Genomic DNA, 18845 nt, shown 5'->3' with positions numbered 1-18845 from the left:
GTGCGGTAGAAGATAGGGCGCGGGGGCGGTGTCCTTTCCATGCAAAACTTCATAATCTCATCTTATTAACCTACAATTCTTGGGCATTACACGTACTCCCATGCAACACGAACCCTTCGGGACTTTGCACCTTGCTCGTAAGCCCTTTTTTCTTGCTATTTACTCCTTGTAGTGCCACTTTGAATTTCTTAAGTCGTCCTTTCGTGATTGGTCCCTCCGACAACTCTAAAGGATCCCATGCTTTCCTCGGAGCTTGATCACCCGTGTTCGCATCCCATACTTTCCTCGGAGATTGACCACCCATGTTCGCATCATCCTCACTGGCCTGAGCGATTTCCATAACCTAGCAGGCCTTTTATTTGGTAGGTAAGATCTCCAAAGCGTATCATCAGATTTTGCTACATAGGAAGGAACTCGAAGTGAAAGGGCACCGTCTTGTGCATGACAACGATAGTTGGTCCTCTATCATCTTCTATCTAATAGACTTGGAAAAGGGGCCCCGACTTCTTTCCAGAATTAGAGATCGACCGCAGCTCCTCCCCTTTTTTTTGGGGGGGATCAAGTTCCTTGCCAACAACTATCGACTCTGATCTCTTTTCAATTGTTTTGGGTATTACCAAACCTAGCCTTTGTCAATCACACTAAAGCAGAGCACCCAATTATGGAAGTGCCTCCTTAAAGGAGGGTTAGGTTAGTCAATCCGGCCCGAGACACGTTCGTTGACAACGTAGGAATTCCTACTTTTCAATAGAGTGGAGGTGAGTTGATCAACGAGAAAGAGGCCCTACTCACTAAAAATGAATACACCCCAAGATCGAACTGCACTCATGCCTCTACCGCATCAAGTTGACCTCCCTACCTACGTAGTTATTCTATCAATCATGTACGTAGGGGTAGGGAGGACCCTCCATTCTGATTGGTATATCATAAAAAAAAAATTCATTTGCACCAGGTGCACTGGGCTTTCCCTTGCCCAGAACTTTGCCTTCTAAGTCAAGTAATGGTGACCCGCCGAAGACTGGATCTTCGTAACATGTTGACGAAGACCTCCGATCGAGGGTTCGATCAGTAGAAGGGACGACTTTTTCTCCCCGGAAGAAGAATAGCCCCGAAAACTAGCCGACTGATCCCCTTGATCATATAAGTGGGAGGCAGTGTGTCACATTAGAGGTGAACCATCAGAGGTGTCCTCTAATCACCACATGAGACTGGTCCCTCTTTTAGTAGACTCAGCTATGAATATTCATATTCATGAAAAAATGAATGTCGGTCTCTTTCTTTTACTGCTCCCCAAGAAGTTTCTTAATGCTGATACTTTCTGTTTCGTCAAGCCTCGAGCTTGTGGTCCTCCTTTGAGTTTGAGTGTGGATTCAATTGGCTGAATCTGTCAAGGAAAACGTACGTAGCAGCAAGGATGGTGCATCGCCTATTTTTCGTTCCCGCTCAGGAGCCAAAACAATCCTGCTACCTGCAATACTGGGCCTTCGACCAGGCATTCTACCTTTGTAGAATTGGAACAAAGCTCGAACAATTGAGCGGCTGGAAAGAAAGAAGCCCTCACCTTCTCGTAAATGGTGTCAGTGAGAGAAATTTTAGTATCCCCCGTTGACTTTTTTTTTAAGATAGAATTTTCAATGAGTGGAAACAAGTACCCAATCTAATAAATAAAGGGGCACGTTAGCTAGGCCATTTTTTGGCAGGAGTGCTAACGCGCGCCCTTACGTTTTCTTCGCTTGCTCTGTAGTACGAGCCTCATACAAAGCTGCACTCCTTTAATATGATGAGAAGAAAGGGGGCCACCCTCTTTTCTGCACCAATTCTTATTTCCTACTACATCTTTTTTGGGGTGTATAGCTCAGTTGGTAGAGCATTGAACTTTTAACCTAATGGTCGCAGGTTCAAGTCTTGCTATACCCAAACCTGCCTTACACTCTACTGTGTGTAAGGACTAATTCGTGACTTGAAAGATGACTCTTTGGCCTTTAGACTCGCTTCCGCGACTTCGCCCTTTAAGTGACATGGGGGTGAGGTAAGGAGTAGTAGTTGAGTGGCGTAGTCATCGATAAACCTCTCTTTATTCATTCTATACTATAGGGCGGACCAACAATCCAGGCTGAAAAGCTCCTTCAGAAAACCTTCCCCTTTTTTCATAATAATGAGGTAAGCATCAAAGCCCAGAAAACCCAACGTATACAAAGAGCTCTTTGTTCAGCCCCACTACTCCTAACAAGTGAAAGTTGCTGGCATCCACCATACCATACCTGTGGGGACCCGGACGCTAATTCATTTCCCTAATCGTTATTCATATCAAATACACAATTAAGTAATGTGGGACATAAATTTTTTTTTTTAAAATGCAATGCGGAAACATAATGTACATATAAATCTAAAAGTACAAGTCCTGTACTAAATACATTTAATAGGTTCAACGACATATCTGTACTGAATCCTAATCTACTTCTGAGCCCGGATCTCCACGCTAACTAGTCCTGACTCGTTCTCTTCTTGATCCGAATCCTGTCCCACCTGTTGTCATGCACACATACAAACAAGACAACAGCCGAATAACTCCGGTGAGAATTACAATCCCAGTATAAACCATGTATACATGCAATCATACCGACAATATAAAAGCATATAACAGGCATTCATAATATGTATCAAAATCCGAAACATGAATCAAATATTGATCGCATGTATCAAAATCCGAAACATGAATCAATATCAATAATAAATCATATTCTAAAGATGTACCATAATCAGGAACATAATTCAATATCAAGCAATGAATCACTCTCCGTGATTCTCAGACTCAGACTCGACTCAGTCCTAATCTAGGGATCCCGATCAGAATAAGAACATACACCCACCTACACTCCCGATCGGGGTGGTGGTATGTTCTTATTCACGGACTTTGGCCCTTTCCATACCGAACATCAGTAATAGAAGAAACTCCAATTCTATCCACTTCGATATGACCAAACGTCCGATGTCCTGACCTATCCGTCAAAGACTATGGCACTTCCGCCATACACTATCCTTTGACAAAGTGCAATGGGCCAATGACGATTCCTCACTATCCGGCCCTTCTGTCACAAGACCAATCATTTAATACCTGCTATCTATAAATCAATAGAACAAGCATATCAATTCATTCATTAATTACAAATATCAATGCAATAAAATAAAGTATGTGATTTAGGGAAACTCGAGTCAAACCTCACTCGAGTTGTGCAATCCCAACTCAACATTAATTTATACCTTTCTCTTCTCGGTCTGACGAAGACGAAGTCTCGAATTCAACTCTGTCCATACCCAATCTGGTAATGACAATCGAATAGGTACAATATCAATATACAACTCAATTCGTTCTTATCAATACTTAAATCAAAACACAATCTGATCAATATCAACGATACAATGATACAATCTCAATCAATCGTGAATCTGATCAATATCAATCTACTGATGTTTCGACGGCATAACAATACAATCTCGATAACCCCGTCAATATCAACATCACAGATATAATACAAGAACTCCTAATCAATATCGGTACAACTCATAATCAATAACAATACAACCGTGATATCGAATCTCAATCAAATCAACTCCGAAAATCATAACAATTACATACACAATCTGTTCTTCAATCTGACTTCAATTATACGATGTCTACTGTATCAGAAACACCATATATGATTCTTATTCAATTTTGACAACATCATAATTTCAAATCATATCCAAACGTAACAAAACTTACGTCCAGTTGTAGCCTCTGCTGATAGAAACACAGTACCGAAGTCGGATTCAAAATCTAACGGGCGGATCTTTCGTAAATCACAAATCTACACGATAAAAGGCGTAAGGATATTTCTCAGAGCTTCTCGATTCCTTTTCCAATGTTCTGATCAAATTGAAACTTGTTATTTCTATATATATATCCGTGTTGCATGCGAAGATACGTGTCTTATTCTTCACACTTTCCAAGCGGCGCTCGGGCGGTTAACAATTACCGCTCGGGCACCGAACACTCTGTCCGGTTACTCGGCTTGGGATGCACTGGCGCTCGAGCGGTCACAAACTACCGCTCGGGCGCCGCACCTTCTGCCCAAAACATAATCCTATTGAACACTGGCGCTCGAGCGGTTATTTTCTACCGCTCGGGCGCCACTCTTTCTGTCCAAAATTTACACACTTCATATGTTTTGCCTAAATCTGATCTCGGAGTGATCCGTTTATAATCTTATCAAATCATAATCAATAATCTCAGCTTAATCATGATATAAAATCTCGGGCATTACAATACCTTACTTCGGGGCCGATCTCTTGTATCGGAGCCAATTTTTGAATTTCTTTATTTGACAATCACAAATAGATTGGCTGCATGGATTGTTCCACTATCACAACCTGATCTCGACATAATCCTTTGAGCTTTTTCTTTTGGCCTGGAGCGAATCACCTTCCTTAGCTTAGTTTGAAATCCCCTTCAATTGGTTTGAGGGTGCGCCACATGGGAGGCCCCACCATTCGGTCGGTCCACAAATCATTTTTTTATGTAAATGTATCGGAGCCATAGAAGGACATGAGCACCCAAAAAAACTTACTTTTATGAAAGCGTAGAAAAGCAATCAATGAAACTCACTATACTTCTTAAGTAAGACCAAGACCTTACATACGGAATATATAATATGGCAAACATGGAAAGCACAATCAGTATCAGTATGAGTGGGGGGCCGAAAAGACGAAGAAGATTACGATGTTCTTTCTTCATTTCATTAGGGACCACCACATGACAACAGTGAAAACGGAACGGAATTCCATGAGGAAATTGTAGAGCCCAATTTCAGTACACGTAAAACCCATGCATTTATTTAATTTTTAATTCATTTATTTAAATTTAAAATGAGTTTTAGCGATGCATGATTTATTTGAATACATTACTTTAAATTATTTATGTTTTGTGATGCACGTTGTACTATTTTTCGAGTTTCATGTTTCAGGCGATTATTCGATGCGTGATCGTGGAATAGAGAGCGGTGACGATTTGGGTAATTTTTAAATTTGGTATTTTATTTTTAAGTTAAGGCCGGGAAATATTAATTAATTTAATAAGTTTCAGCATTTTAATGCCAAAATTATGTATTTAGTGAGTTTAGAATTTTAAAAATTTTAAAGTTAGCTTGTGCATTTTATTTTTTTAAATAGGAGAATTTTATAAAATCAGTGTGTATTTGTTTTAATTGAGGAGTTTGATTAAATTGGTGTGGGTTAACCTTTTTATAAGTATATTAATTAGTTAATTTAGCAATAATTTCTCCTAATTAAAACACACACACACACTCACACACACTTACATGTTTTTACACACACCAAAACACACAACACACACCTACACATTTTATTTTCAGAATTGGAGAGTAAAAACTAGGGTTCTTGAAGGAGATAGCAGCCGCCCCATTCCCTTCAATATTCCAGCAAATTTTCGTGAGTTTTATTTCAAGGAAACCATGCCACGTTCGTCTCGGATCAACCCTTGCTCCGTTCCAGTTTCGGTGTCGTCGTTTCGGTAACGTTAAAGATTCAAAGGCACGTATATTCTATTTTTCCTGCGTCGATCATGTCATAGTATGTGTTGCGATGTTTTTATGCGTAAAAATCCATGTGTGATGTGCAAAGTTTGAGCAGAAACATGTTGGATCGATTTTGAAACGTTTTTGGATCTAAAAATTCGTAATTTACTGTTCTTTTAAATACTGCTATTTTTCGATCGTGTTTTTGATAAACTTTCAACATAAAAATCGTAGAACTTTTTGATACCTTTGATTTTATATAAAATTCAAAATATTTGGATAACACTTGAGTGAGTTATGATTGTTTTCGTGGGACTGCTCAAACTGTGACTTTTATGAAAATTGTGTTCTTGTAGTTTTATTGTTGCAGGCTTCGTTGGGGATCAACTGGTGATCGCTGCTGCATTTAGGTAAGTCGAGAATATTGTTCGAATGAGTATTGGTGTTTTGGTTCACGTCGTTAGTGATATAAATCCATGTACGTAAGAATAGCAAACACGATTAATTTAGAACCATGCCCTCAATTCAATAATGACAAGGAATATGTTATCCCAATCTTTTGAATCAAGTATGAGTTTTGTGATATTCACCTCTAAGTTATAAAACTTAGCAACAAATATTCACGATTAAACAATTGAGAAACAGACGAACCTTCAAAGAACTTGTCCTTGACAATCAGTATGAAATCAATCGACAAACGCCACAAGAATAAATCCTTGATGAGTTTAATTTTTAATGAAACAAAGCGAAGCTTTGAAAAAGTTTGAGAGAAAAATCTCAAAAGTTTGATAAACTTAATAATAATTATCTGAATTGTGTTAATTTTTTGTCCAAATATGTTTATATATCCCCCAAAGATATCAAATCTAGTTACCAAACAAATTAAAACTCTAAAGAAGGAAAATTTCTCGCCAAAACGTAAAGGACTCGGACCCCGTGTATAGGTCCGGAGTGGGGTCCATGTAGGCTCTGTAATTCTCTATCTCAAATGTAGTGGACATGGACCCCGTGTACAGGTCCGTGCTTGGGTCCGTGTAGGCTCTGGATTTCTCATGCTCGAGTGTAAGGGACACGGACGCCGTGTACAGGTCCGTGCTCGGGTTCGTGTAGCCTCGGTCGTTCAAAAGATGTTTGAGTAATGTTTCTTTGGCCCCACACGTACTCCCATGCATCACAAAGCCTTCCACACTCTACACCTCGCTCGTAAGTCCTTTTCCTTTGCTCATAAGCCCATGCAATGCTTCCTTGAACCTCTTCAGTCGTCCCCTCGTAATTGGTCCATCCGGCAACTCTAGAGGATCCCATGCTTTCCTTGGAGCTTGACCATCCGTGTTTGCATCATCCTCTCCTTCTTGAAAAGGATTAGTTCTCAAATCTTGTTCATCACCTACATCAAACGAAGAAAGATCACTAACATTGAAAGTAGAACTGACGTTATACTCATGTAATGCCCGAGATTTTTATTATGATAATCTGAGATTATTGCATATGCATTGATGTGCTTATAGAAAGACCACTCCGAGACATGATTTGAGTTGGCATGTGATATGTGATGTGCGAGGACAGAACACCTCGCTCATATGCGCGACATGAGGCGCGCTTATGAGCGAGGCAGGCAGAGAACCTCGCGCATATGCACGAGAAAAGGGCTCGCATATGCGCGAGCTAGTGAACTTGACAAGTGCCGAGACAGTAGGTCTCGCGCATATGCGCCGGTGATGGTCGCGCATATGCGCGAGACGTGCAGCACCAAGAGATGATCCACTTGTCCTTGCCATGCAATTTACAAACATAAGTCTTCATTTCCTTTCCAACTCCAGCAAGAATCAAGGGAAAGTTTCAGAGAAATCTACAAAGTTTCATCCAAACATCGGAAGTGGGTTGGGCAAGATCTAACCATCCGAATTGCAATCCGAATACATTTCCGCGCTCCTCTCGTTAACGGCTACAAAAAGATGTAAGTTTTATTCATTTCCAGCAAGGTTTGAAAATATGATACTGAAGGAATCAGATATGGTTAATATATGGTGTTCTTGAGATATTAGACATCGTATAATCCAAACCGAATTGAAGAACGGATACCGTATGAAATTGTCATGATTTTTTAGATATAAATTGCTTGAGATTATACAGATATGTATCAGATTATGCTTGGTGATCGATTGTGAGTTGAGATTGGTATATACTGATATTGTATTACTTGATATATTGAGATTGTATCGTTATGCCGTCAATATTGAACTGATTGAATATTGAGCAGAGCAAATCTGAGTTGAGTTGTATTTGATATCGTACTTCTCACTTATGTCATTTCAGATTGATATTGGCAGAATTGTTTGAATTCAGACTTCGACTGACGACAAGAAAGGTATAAATCAATGTCAGGCCGAGATTGATAACTCGAGTCAGATATGACCTAAATTTCCCTAAAATCACATACTTCTTTGCTATTGTTTTCAGATATTTGAATTCATTGCATTTATATGCTTGTTCTATTGATTTATAGAAAGCATGGATTAGATGATTGAGTTTGAATCAGAGAGTCCTTGGCAGAGGTGCCAAGCTGGCTGAGGTGCCAGGTTACTGGACATGGGTTTATATCGATGTGCTTAGGAGCAGATCGGCTTCTATTGCAGATATTCGATATAGAGTACCAAAGTCTGGGAATAAGAACGTACCACCATCTAGCTGTGGAGAGTAGGTGAGGTGTTGCGTTCTTATTCAGCCGGGATCCCTAGATTAGATTAGTCGAGTCAAGAGTTTGATTTGCAGACTTGTATTGATTGATGTTTCGTAGATTACGATTCATGTTTTCTAAATGTTTATGCTTTCGTATATTTTATATGAATTGCTTGTTACATTGTTTATACTGGGATATGTTTCTCACCGGAGTTATCCGGCTATTGTTGTGTTTGTATGTGTGAATGACAACAGGTGAGACATGATCAGGGTCGAGAAGAGGATAAGAGATTGAGATTAGAGTGGTGATTCCGGACTTTGATGTAGATTTTGTTTCGGTACTTGATGTATAGTTGTTGAACCCTAGCTTGATATGAATGTATTTAGTACAAGACTTGTACCTTTACTATTGATGTGTATATCAGATTGATTATCATATGTTCCACATTTATATTTGTATAAAAAAAAAATTTAGACCCAAAGTTTATTAGTGATCCAAATGAATCCCAAAGAATGATTAAGAAGTTTATTAGCATCCGGGTCTCTACAACATGTGGTATCAGAGCAGTAGGTTCCTTTAGCCCGAGATAGAAGCTAGTGAGCGGGGTAGATTGAGTTTTCTTTCCTGCTTATGTGTACTAGCATGTTTACTGCTTTAATACATGTTTACCTGATAATCTGATTTGATTGGTAACCTGTATTATCTGAGAATGAATCAGAACCGATTCTTGATCAGAGGTAAGATGATCAGAAGGGGACTGAGACAGATTTGTCAATTATGATTGCTAACCCTTTTGATACTCAGATATACCTCCTCGAAGAATTCCAGAACAGGGCAGTGCATCTGCGAATCCGATGGATGTGACAGCAACACCGATGGAAACCATGTTGAAGAGATTTGAGTCGTTCCATCCGCCGACTCTGAAGGGTACTGAGACGTCAGTTGAGTGTGAGAATTGGCTAGATGATATAGAAATGCTGTTTGAGTCATTGGATTACACCGATGAGCGCCGATTCAAACTTATTGGACACCAATTGCATGATGTTGCGAAGAATTGGTGGCTCACGACAAAGAGGGCATTATAGCATCGAGGTACGACTATTACATGGAACATCTTTAAGACTGAATTTTATCAACGATTCTTTCCAGTATCGTACAGCAAAGACAAGGGTGCAGAGTTTGCTAATTTGAGGCAGGGTCAGTAAAATATTGAGAAATATGTGGCCAAGTTCTCTACCTTATTGCGATTTGCTCCACATGTTGATGAGAATGACGAAGCTGTTGCTGATCAGTTCATCAATGGGTTGAATCCTGATATTTTTACATTGGTGAACACCGGGAGACCAAACAACTTTTCAGAGGCCTTGAACAGAGCAAAGGGAGCTGAAGCTGGCCTGATAAGGCGGAAAGGAGCTTCGTATGTTGCCCCAGCACCGAGACCACAGTAGCCATCTACTACTCAGGTCCAACAACCCCATCCCAGATATGAGAGTGGTAGTGGCAGTGGAAAGAAAGATCAGTTGAAAGCTAGAAGAAAACAGTTTAAGAAGTCTAGCAGCAATTCTTCTAGCTGTAGTGGTTCCAGCCAGAGTTGTATCGGGGCTTATTGCAGGACCTGCGGAGGGAGACATCCTACCGAGCAATGCCGAGGAGTGTTTGGTGTTTGTAACATCTGTAAACAGCAGGGACATTTTACCAGAGTTTGTCCATAACGATCCCAGGGAGCCGAATCATCTGAATCAGTAGCTCAGACTGAGAGAAGATCATCTGCTGTTCACTATTTCTAGCCAGCCCCTACTTCGTCACAGCTGAGGCCAGGAGGAAGCCAGATAGTTAGCCAGCCTTCTAAACTAAACAGCAAGCCAGAGTATTTGCATTGACTGAGGAACATGCACAGGAAGCACCAGATGGTGTTGTTGCAGGTAACTGTTCTCTTTGTGGTTACCCTGCTTATTTATTGATAGATATGGGTGCATCCCATACATTTATATCTGAGCGATTTGCATTGATGCATGCTTTGCCTGTTGAGTCATTATCTGCTGTAGTATCTGTGTCTTCTCCTTTGGGGACATGATTGATATCAATGAATTCTGTTAAACATTGTATGCTACAGTATGATGGCCATGCAATTGAGTTAGATTGTATTGTACTTGGATTATCTGATTTTGATTGTATTAGCGGTATTGATATGCTGACCAAGTACAGAGCAACCGTAGATTGTTTTCATTAGATTGTGAGATTCAGACCAGACATAGCTGATGAATGAAAATTCTACAGTAAGGGTTCTAGAGCTAGAATTCCTTTGATATCTACTATGTCTATGGCTCGATTATTACAGAAAGGAGCAGAAGGATTCCTTGTGTATTCAGTAGATGTACTGAAATCGAACCCATCATTGACAGATTTGCCAGTGGTATGTGAGTTTGCTGATGTCTTTCCAGATGAGATTCCAGGTTTGCCTCCAGTCAGAGAGATAGACTTCAGCATTGAACTTGTACCAGGTACAGCACCTATTTCTAAAGCACCGTACAGAATGGCAGCGATAGAATCGAAAGAGTTGAAAGAGCAGTTCGAAGATTTACTTGCCAAGGTGTACATCATACCGAGTGTTTCTCCTTGGGGTGCTCCAGTACTGTTTGTTAGAAAGAAGGATGGGTCAATGAGACTTTGCATTGACTACCGGCAACTAAACAAGGCTACGGTAAAGAATAAATATCCTTTGCCTCGTATCGATTATTTATTTGATCAGTTGCTGGGTTCTTCTGTTTATTCCAAGATTGATTTGAGATCTGGATATCATCAGCTGAGAGTCAGAGATTCTGATATCTCGAGGACAGCTTTCAAAACAAGGTATGGACATTATGAGTTTATTGTCATGCCGTTTGGTTTAATAAATGCTCTAGCGGTATTTATGGGTTTGATGAACTGAATATTCCAGAAATATCTCGATGATTTCGTGATTATATTTATCGATGATATTCTGATTTACTCGAAGAATATAATTGATATTGCTGAGCATTTGAGAACTGTCTTGAGATGTAATATCCCAACCATTTATCCTTCTATTGTCAATGATGATTATTCTATGGTTTGGTGTTATGGCTAAATGGTTAAGTTAATATTGATCATGGTTATTGTTATGGTTTATGAGTATAGTTGATGGAAGTGTTGGTATTGCATGTTATAGCATCAATATGGTTATTGCAATGTATTCATGGTTATTTAATGTATGGTTTTGGTATAGTTTAGTAGATGGTTGTGTATTTGAGGAGTTGTTATTGTTGTGAAGGTATAATGCTGGGTGTTGGATTGATGGTTTGGATGGTTTGAGCCAAATAGGTAATTGGGGTGCAGAAATGGTATGAAAAATATGGCAGTAGTTGTGGTTTTTAGCATAAATTTTTGTATATTATTCCAAATGAAATGAGGCCAATTGCATTAGAAAGCTAAGATCCAAGGCTACAACTTTGAAGTTTTGAGTTTTGTTCAATTAGCTGAGGAAGATGAGTCAAAAGTGGCCCGAAGTGGGTCGTGTGTTTCGTTGTTCCTGCACTGACACATTTTGGTAGAATAAGCATAAATTTTTATTCAGACCTCCAAATGACCTAAAACCAATGGGAGATTCAAGAAAAGACATAGGGCTACAACTTTCCTGTTTACCACTTTGGCTAATTCGGAAGAAAAAGTGCAGTTTTGGCCCTTGGACCGAGGGCACACGGACCCAGACACGGACCCATGCACGGGGTCCGGGTCTTGACAACAAAAATTTGTATTTTTCCGAGTATACACGGACCTATACACGGTGGGGGGCACGGGGTCCGTGTCTATGGCGTAGAAAACATATTTTTAAGAGTTTTTTTAAGCCAATAACTTTGCCATTTCACTTATTCCTCTTGCAACCATCGACTTGGGAAGGTAGGGTTCTTCATTTCGTTTCTAAATTCCTTTCTTTCCAAAGTTTGAATCTTCAAGTTGGAGGTGTGATCTTCATATCCTCGAGAGCAAGTAATCAAGGTAAGGAAACTGATCTTTTGGATATTGGTTGAAGTGAAGGGAATTGTGGTTTAGGCTTGAATGATAGTTTATATGTTGATAATGTGAAGTTAATGGTATAATCTTGATATTATGTTGTAGGATCAACTACCAAGAAGTTATCACAACAAGTTCTATTGGTAGTAAGTGGAATTTTCCCTTGAATGCATCTCATGGCCTATATATATATGATGAATGGTGTTGTTATTGTTCCTAGCTCCTTTAATACATTGATTATATACTTGCTATGTAATGGTTCATTTATTATGATAAAAGGAAAGAAATTGTGTTGCCAATTGCTAAGAAAGGAGCTAGTTCTAATTCATGCACACCGCATGTTTGATAAAATGATTCAATGGTTCTTTTTATGGCTTGATGGTTATATGGTAGTGGTGGTGCTTCTAGCACTTCTAAATCCACATAACGGAAGTTGATCAACATTTAACGTGTACAGTGACTGATTTTGACTGAAATGTACATGTATACCATCGACGGATGACTTATCAATGCCATACAAGGAAAATGAAAGAAATGGTTGATATAATGCCATCTTATAATTGTTATATATATATATATATTCCACTGAACGATGGCATTTTCTATGGTTCAATTGTAATGATTCCTTTCTTTACACTATTGTATATGTAATTGTTATTGAAAGTTCCACTTACTGAGTTTTGTAACTCATTCCAGTTATGTCATGTGATGCAGATAAAAAAGAATAGCGATAGAAGCGTTGAAGCAGGGAAGGTGCATGTGCCAAAGCTTGGAGAATAATGTTTTGATATAATGTGACAATTAAATAATGGTTTTGAGTATTGTACCTTGGTTCATGTTTTAAATAAGAAAATTATGTCACATCTTTTGTCAAAAACTTGGTAATTATGGAGATGAGATCTATGTGTATTTTGGAAAGATTGATTGTGATAATATTTATTTTGTTTGCATGGGAATATTTGATAAGTCTATATTTATGGGCAAAATTTGCCAAAATTTTATTAATTATTATTTTTCTCCAAATCTTTTATAAGGCTTCCGCATTATAGTATTTATAGTTTAATGTCATGAGGTAAGGGTGTTACATTTAATGGTATCAGAGCAACATTGTTGTGGGGACCCGGGCTCTAACTCAATTCTTTTTGGGATTAATTGGATCTTTGTTAGAAAATGTGGGTCAAAATTTTACTTTTAATATTAAAACAAATATAAATAAACCTACCCAAGTAATGTCTCCATTTTATTTCAACAAACATAAATCCATGTCTTATTTCAGTACATTCATACCAACTAGTTTTCAATACCAACTACAAACCACATTGTAGTACATGTCTAGTAAGAAACCACTAGAAATCTTCTTCTACGCCCGTAATCTCCAGTCTATCTCGATCTCTCATCTTTGTCTCGACCCTGATCCTGTCCCACCTGTGATCATGCACACATACAGACACAACCACAGCCGGATACTCCGGTGAGAACAAATCCCAGTATAAAACATGGTACACATGCATATACAGAATATAAATCATGAAGCATACTCTCATGAGCAGAATCAACGGCAATAGGTTCCATAATCTATGAAACCAAATCAATGTCAGCATGCAAATGAAATTGAAATCATATCTTGACTCGACTCTAACTCTAGGGATCCCGGTGTGAATAAGACGTCACAGTCTGCCACCTACCCTCCCAATCGGGGTGACGGTACGTCTTATTCCTAGACTTCGGTCATGTCTGTATCGAATGTCTACAATCGGAGTCAATTCTGCTCCTATGCGTCGATATCACCGAACGTCTAGCTTGGCAAGTCTGCCAATGACTCTCCTATCTTAAGTGCTTGAATATAAATCTATAAACAAAGCATCAATATATAAAAAGGTAACAATCTAGTATTTGATTTTGCGAAACTCAAATCAGATCTAATTCGAGTTATATCTTCCCGAATCAACATGAATTATACCTTTCTTTCTGTCAATCTGATTCTGTCAAAGTCTCGAACTCAAAGCCTGTCAATACTCAATCTGACAATGACAATATCGATACACCGATCAATTCAATACTGCATATAATCAGAATTAAATCAAATTCTGTTTCGATAGCATAACTGCACAATCTCACTATACCCAACAATACAAATCAACAGATATCCGTGCTCGCAACTCATAATCAATAACAATATAAATCTGATATCAAATCTCAATCAAATCAACTCTGAAATTCATAACAATTCTATACGGTATCAGTTCTTAAATCCGGTTTCGATTATATGATGTCTAACATATCAAGAACATTATATAAGAATCATATCAGATTCTGGCAATACCATAATTTCAAATCATCTCAAAACGTAGTAAAACTTACGTCTAGTTGAAGCCTGCGTCGATAGGAACACAGTACTGAAGTCAGATTTAAAATCAGACGGACGGATCTTTCATAAATCAAATATACAAGACAAAAGGCGTAAGGATTTCTCGTAGTTTCCCAGGAGCTCTTCTCGTTTCTTGTTCAGGGAGGAATGAATGAATTGCACTTTATATATATCAAGTTGCATGTTTAAGTTACGTGTCCTCTTTTCATATATTTCAGGCGGCGCTCGGGCGGTTGAAATATACCGCTCGGGCGCGGCATATTCTGTTCGAAGGCTACCCTTAGCATGCGCTGGCGCTCGGGCGGTCGTTTCCTACCGCTAGGGCGCTAATTTTTCTGTCCGAGGCTTCTTGCCATTACATTTCTTCACTTTTCATTTCCTTCCTCATGCCTCCATTAACAATAATAGTTCAAAAAAGTGATATCAAATTTCAGGCCTTACAGTTTTTCGGACCAATGATTTGGCACATGTCTTCCTATGCTTGTGACACTTCGGTATGTATCTATCTGCATCTCATTGATGTATTGGTATGATGATAAGCTTTACATGTAATATGTTTTGAAAATGATTTTAAATTGAGATGCAATATAGGAAAATGCCACCCAAGAGAAAAGCTCCTGAAGTACCTACTAGAAGGAGAGCCGGAGAAGACCGAGATAGTACTTCCTCTAGTGTAGTTGATGAGTTTAATAGGTTACTTCATGAGCAAGCTAAAGTGCATGGGGAACAAATCCAGCAACTTCTCCGATTGGAATTACCGATTCAAGGTATAGGCCAAGGCCGTGATCAACGAGTTCAAGAACGAGTTGTTGAGGGAGCTTATGATAAATTCAAGAAGATGAATCCACCCGAATTTGTAGAGAGTCTGGACCCTTTGATTGCGATGGAGTGGGTGAAGGCGGTCGAGGCAATCTTTGATTACCTTAACTTTGATGATAAAGATCGAGTGAGTTGTGCTGTGTTTCTCTTAACCAAGACTGCAAGAATTTGGTGGGAAGCAACCAAGGTAACGATTAATGTTTATGAACATTGAAATGGAATGAGTTTAAAGATTTGTTCTATGATAAGTACTTTCCTAGCGATGTTAAAGCCCGCAAGGTGAAAGAATTCTTGGAGCTAATGCAAGGGACAATGAGCATGAATGATTACATATTGAAGTTTGAAGAAGGTTGTCTTTTTGTTCCTTTCATTGCTAGCAACGACAAAGATAGAGCCGAGCATTTTATGCGGGGTTTGAGAGGGGAGATTCGAAGAGATGTTCGAATGTCGAAGGGTAATTCTTACAAGGAGATTGTTGAGAAAGCATTAATGGCCGAATATGATGAGAAAGAGATTGATAAAGAAAGACAATTCAGGAGGCAAAAATTTGTCCGAACGGGTCAAGCTTCAGTTCAAGGAGGAAGAGGAGGACACAAGTGAAAAGGAAAGGAAGAATATCGCGGTAAAGCTCCTGCGGTGACATTTGAATCAGATAAGCCTTTATGTCCTAAATGCCATAAACCACATAAAGGAGAGTGCTTAGTTGGAAGCAACAAATGTTATAGATGTGGAGGTGTTGGGCACATTGCGATCAATTGCACTCAATCATCGGGCAAGGGCCGAGTTCAGGGGCGTGTTTTCTCTTTGACCAAGGAAAGAATTAATCCTGATTCGTCAATCATTTCAGGTACCATTCTTATTTCAGGCAAGGTAGCTACTACTCTTATTGATACTGGCGCCACACATTCTTTTATATCTGAGCAATTTATGCATTCTCTGGGTCTTGCTCTTATTGGTGAAATTGTCCACTTTTCTATTGTGTTTCCTTCGGGAGATTATATTCATTCTTCAAGTGTGATTCGAGCGTGCCCTGTTCAAGTAGATGAGGAATTGTTGAATGCTGATTTGATTGTCATTCCCATGATTGAGTTTGATGTTATTTTGGGAATGGATTGGTTATCTACTTATCGAGCTGTGATAGATTGTGTAGCCAAGACAGTGCATTTTCCTCTAGGACATGGTGATAGCAGGGTCTTCACGGGTTTAGGTACTTCGCCTGGCCTTTCTTTTATTTCTTGCTTGCAAATGCAACGGATGTTGGTTAAGGGTTGTCATGGGTTTCTAGCATCGGTGGTGGATATAACTAGACAAGGGAGTGGGAATATGAGCGACATTGATATTGTGAGGGATTATCTTGATGTTTTTGCGGATGATGTGCCGGGATTGCCACCGGATAGAGAGGTGGAATTTGTTATTGATATTGTACCAGGTACCGCACCGATTTCTAAAGCCCCTTACCGAATGGCCCCAACTGAAATGAAAGAATTGAAGAGTCAATTGCAAGAGTTATTAGATAAGGGCTTTATTAGACCAAGTTCATCTCCATGGGGGGCACCGGTATTATTTGTGAAGAAGAAAGATGGGTCCTTGAGACTGTGTATTGACTATCGAGAGATCAACAAAGTAACGATCAAGAACAAATATCCTCTGCCCAGAATTGATGATCATTTTGATCAGTTGCAAGGTGCTACTATATTTTCCAAGATTGATTTGCGGTCAGGGTACCATCAATTGAAAGTAAAGGAGTGTGACATACCTAAGACGGCTTTTCGAACCAGGTATGGTCACTACGAGTTTTTGGTTGTGTCGTTTGGATTAACCAATGCTCCTTCTGTATTTATGGATCTTATGAATCGGGTTTTCAAGCCATAGTTGGACAGTTTCGTTATTGTCTTCATTGATGATGTTTTAATCTATTCAAAGACTTGAGATTTACATAAGGAGCATTTGAGGATCGTGTTACAGCAGTTGAGGGACAACCAATTATATGCTAAATTCAAGAAGTGTGAATTTTGGCTGGAACAAGTTGCATTTTTAGGTCATATTGTTTCCAAGGAAGGAATTGCTGTGGATCCGGCTAAGATTGAAGCAGTCAAGAAGTGGCCTATTTGCTTGACAGTTGCTGAGGTACGAAGTTTCCTTGGGTTAGCAGGGTACTATCGTCGTTTTATTGCTGATTTCTCTAAAATAGCCTTGCCACTTACTACTCTGACGAGAAAGACAGTTAAGTTTGAATGAACTAATGAATGTCAGCAAGCATTTCGAGTATTGAAGGACAAATTGACTTCAGCTCCAGTGTTAGCACTTCCTCAGAGAGTTGAAGACTTTGTGGTGTATACAGATGCTTCGAAGAAAGGTCTTGGTGCTGTGTTGATGCAGCGAGGCAAAGTTATTGCTTATGCTTCTCGTCAATTGAAGGATTATGAAAAGAACTATCCGACTCATGATCTTGAGTTGGCAGCCGTGGTATTTGCTTTGAAGATCTGGCGACATTATTTATATGGAGTGAAATGCGAAATTTTCTCAGATCATAAAAGCCTTAAGTATCTCTTTACTCAGAAAGAACTAAACATGCGTCAGAGAAGGTGGTTAGAACTTGTGAAGGATTATGATTGCACTATCAGTTATCATCCAGGAAAAGCGAATGTGGTTGCTGATGCATTGAGCCGAAAGTCAGGTCTTCAATTGGGTTCTATGATTCCAAAGCCTCTATTGTTGGATTTGCAGAAAAGTGAGATCGCATTGGTTGAGGAAGGTACGATCGCTCGACTTTCAGCCTTAGTTATTCGACCGACTTTGATCGACAGAATTAAACATGAGCAACAGTTGGATACTCTTTTGTTGGATTTGAGAGCAAAGGCAGAGAAGAAGGGGAATTCTGAATTTGGATTGAACAGTGATGGCCTGATTACATTTCAAGGTTGTATTTGTGTTCCTATTGGTGATGCTATTCGTCGTGATGTTTTGACGGAAGCTCATACTGCACCTTATTCAGTACATCCTGGTGGCACCAAGATGTATCAAGATCTTCGTCGATTGTACTGGTGGCCAGGCATGAAGAAAGATATAGCATCATTTGTTTCTGAATGCTTGACTTGTCAGAAGGTAAAGATTGAGCACCAACGACCGGCGGGCTTGTTGCAATCCTTACCTATACCGCAATGAAAGTGGGAACACATCACTATGGATTTTTTTGTTGGGTTGCCAAGAACTCAGAAGTGTTATAATTCTATTTGGGTGATTGTGGATCGATTGACCAAATCATCACATTTTCTCCCTGTCAAGACGACATATTCTATGACTCAATATGCGGAGACATATGTCCAAGAAATTGTAAGACTTCATGGGATACCCGTGTCGATTGTTTCAGATCGTG

General features: G+C 39.3%; 1 protein-coding gene and 1 non-coding gene across 2 annotated transcripts; both read left to right on the top strand.

Moving 5' to 3' along the window:
• Positions 1-1844: 1844 nt before the first annotated feature.
• On the top strand, positions 1845-1917 carry TRNAK-UUU (transfer RNA lysine (anticodon UUU)). The gene has a single exon. It is a non-coding gene; the product is annotated as a tRNA-Lys (tRNA).
• Positions 1918-15245: 13328 nt separating this feature from the next.
• Positions 15246-18634, top strand: LOC140961003 (uncharacterized). The gene is made up of 7 exons (XM_073419329.1): positions 15246-15656; positions 15719-16065; positions 16195-16898; positions 17508-17596; positions 17723-17852; positions 17997-18463; positions 18572-18634. Exons 1-7 carry the CDS (start codon positions 15246-15248, stop codon positions 18632-18634), a joined length of 2211 nt encoding a protein of 736 aa, XP_073275430.1.
• The last annotated feature ends 211 nt before the right edge of the window (positions 18635-18845 follow it).

The sequence above is a fragment of the Primulina huaijiensis genome, chromosome 16 (assembly GCF_012295235.1).
Source record: "Primulina huaijiensis isolate GDHJ02 chromosome 16, ASM1229523v2, whole genome shotgun sequence".
NCBI classification, from domain to species: domain Eukaryota; kingdom Viridiplantae; phylum Streptophyta; class Magnoliopsida; order Lamiales; family Gesneriaceae; genus Primulina; species Primulina huaijiensis.
The sequence above is the reverse complement of the archived record's forward strand: the minus strand, read 5'-3'. Positions and strand labels throughout refer to the sequence as shown.

Excerpts from the sequence above, each read along its gene's own strand:
- LOC140961003 (XM_073419329.1), top strand. The coding sequence starts at position 15,246 with ATGCCACCCAAGAGAAAAGCTCCTGAAGTACCTACTAGAAGGAGAGCC. Across the intron at positions 16,899-17,507 it reads TGTTATTGATATTGTACCAG|GTCATATTGTTTCCAAGGAA; the intron begins GTACCGCACCGA and ends TTGCATTTTTAG. Across the intron at positions 17,597-17,722 it reads TTTGCTTGACAGTTGCTGAG|CAAGCATTTCGAGTATTGAA; the intron begins GTACGAAGTTTC and ends AATGAATGTCAG.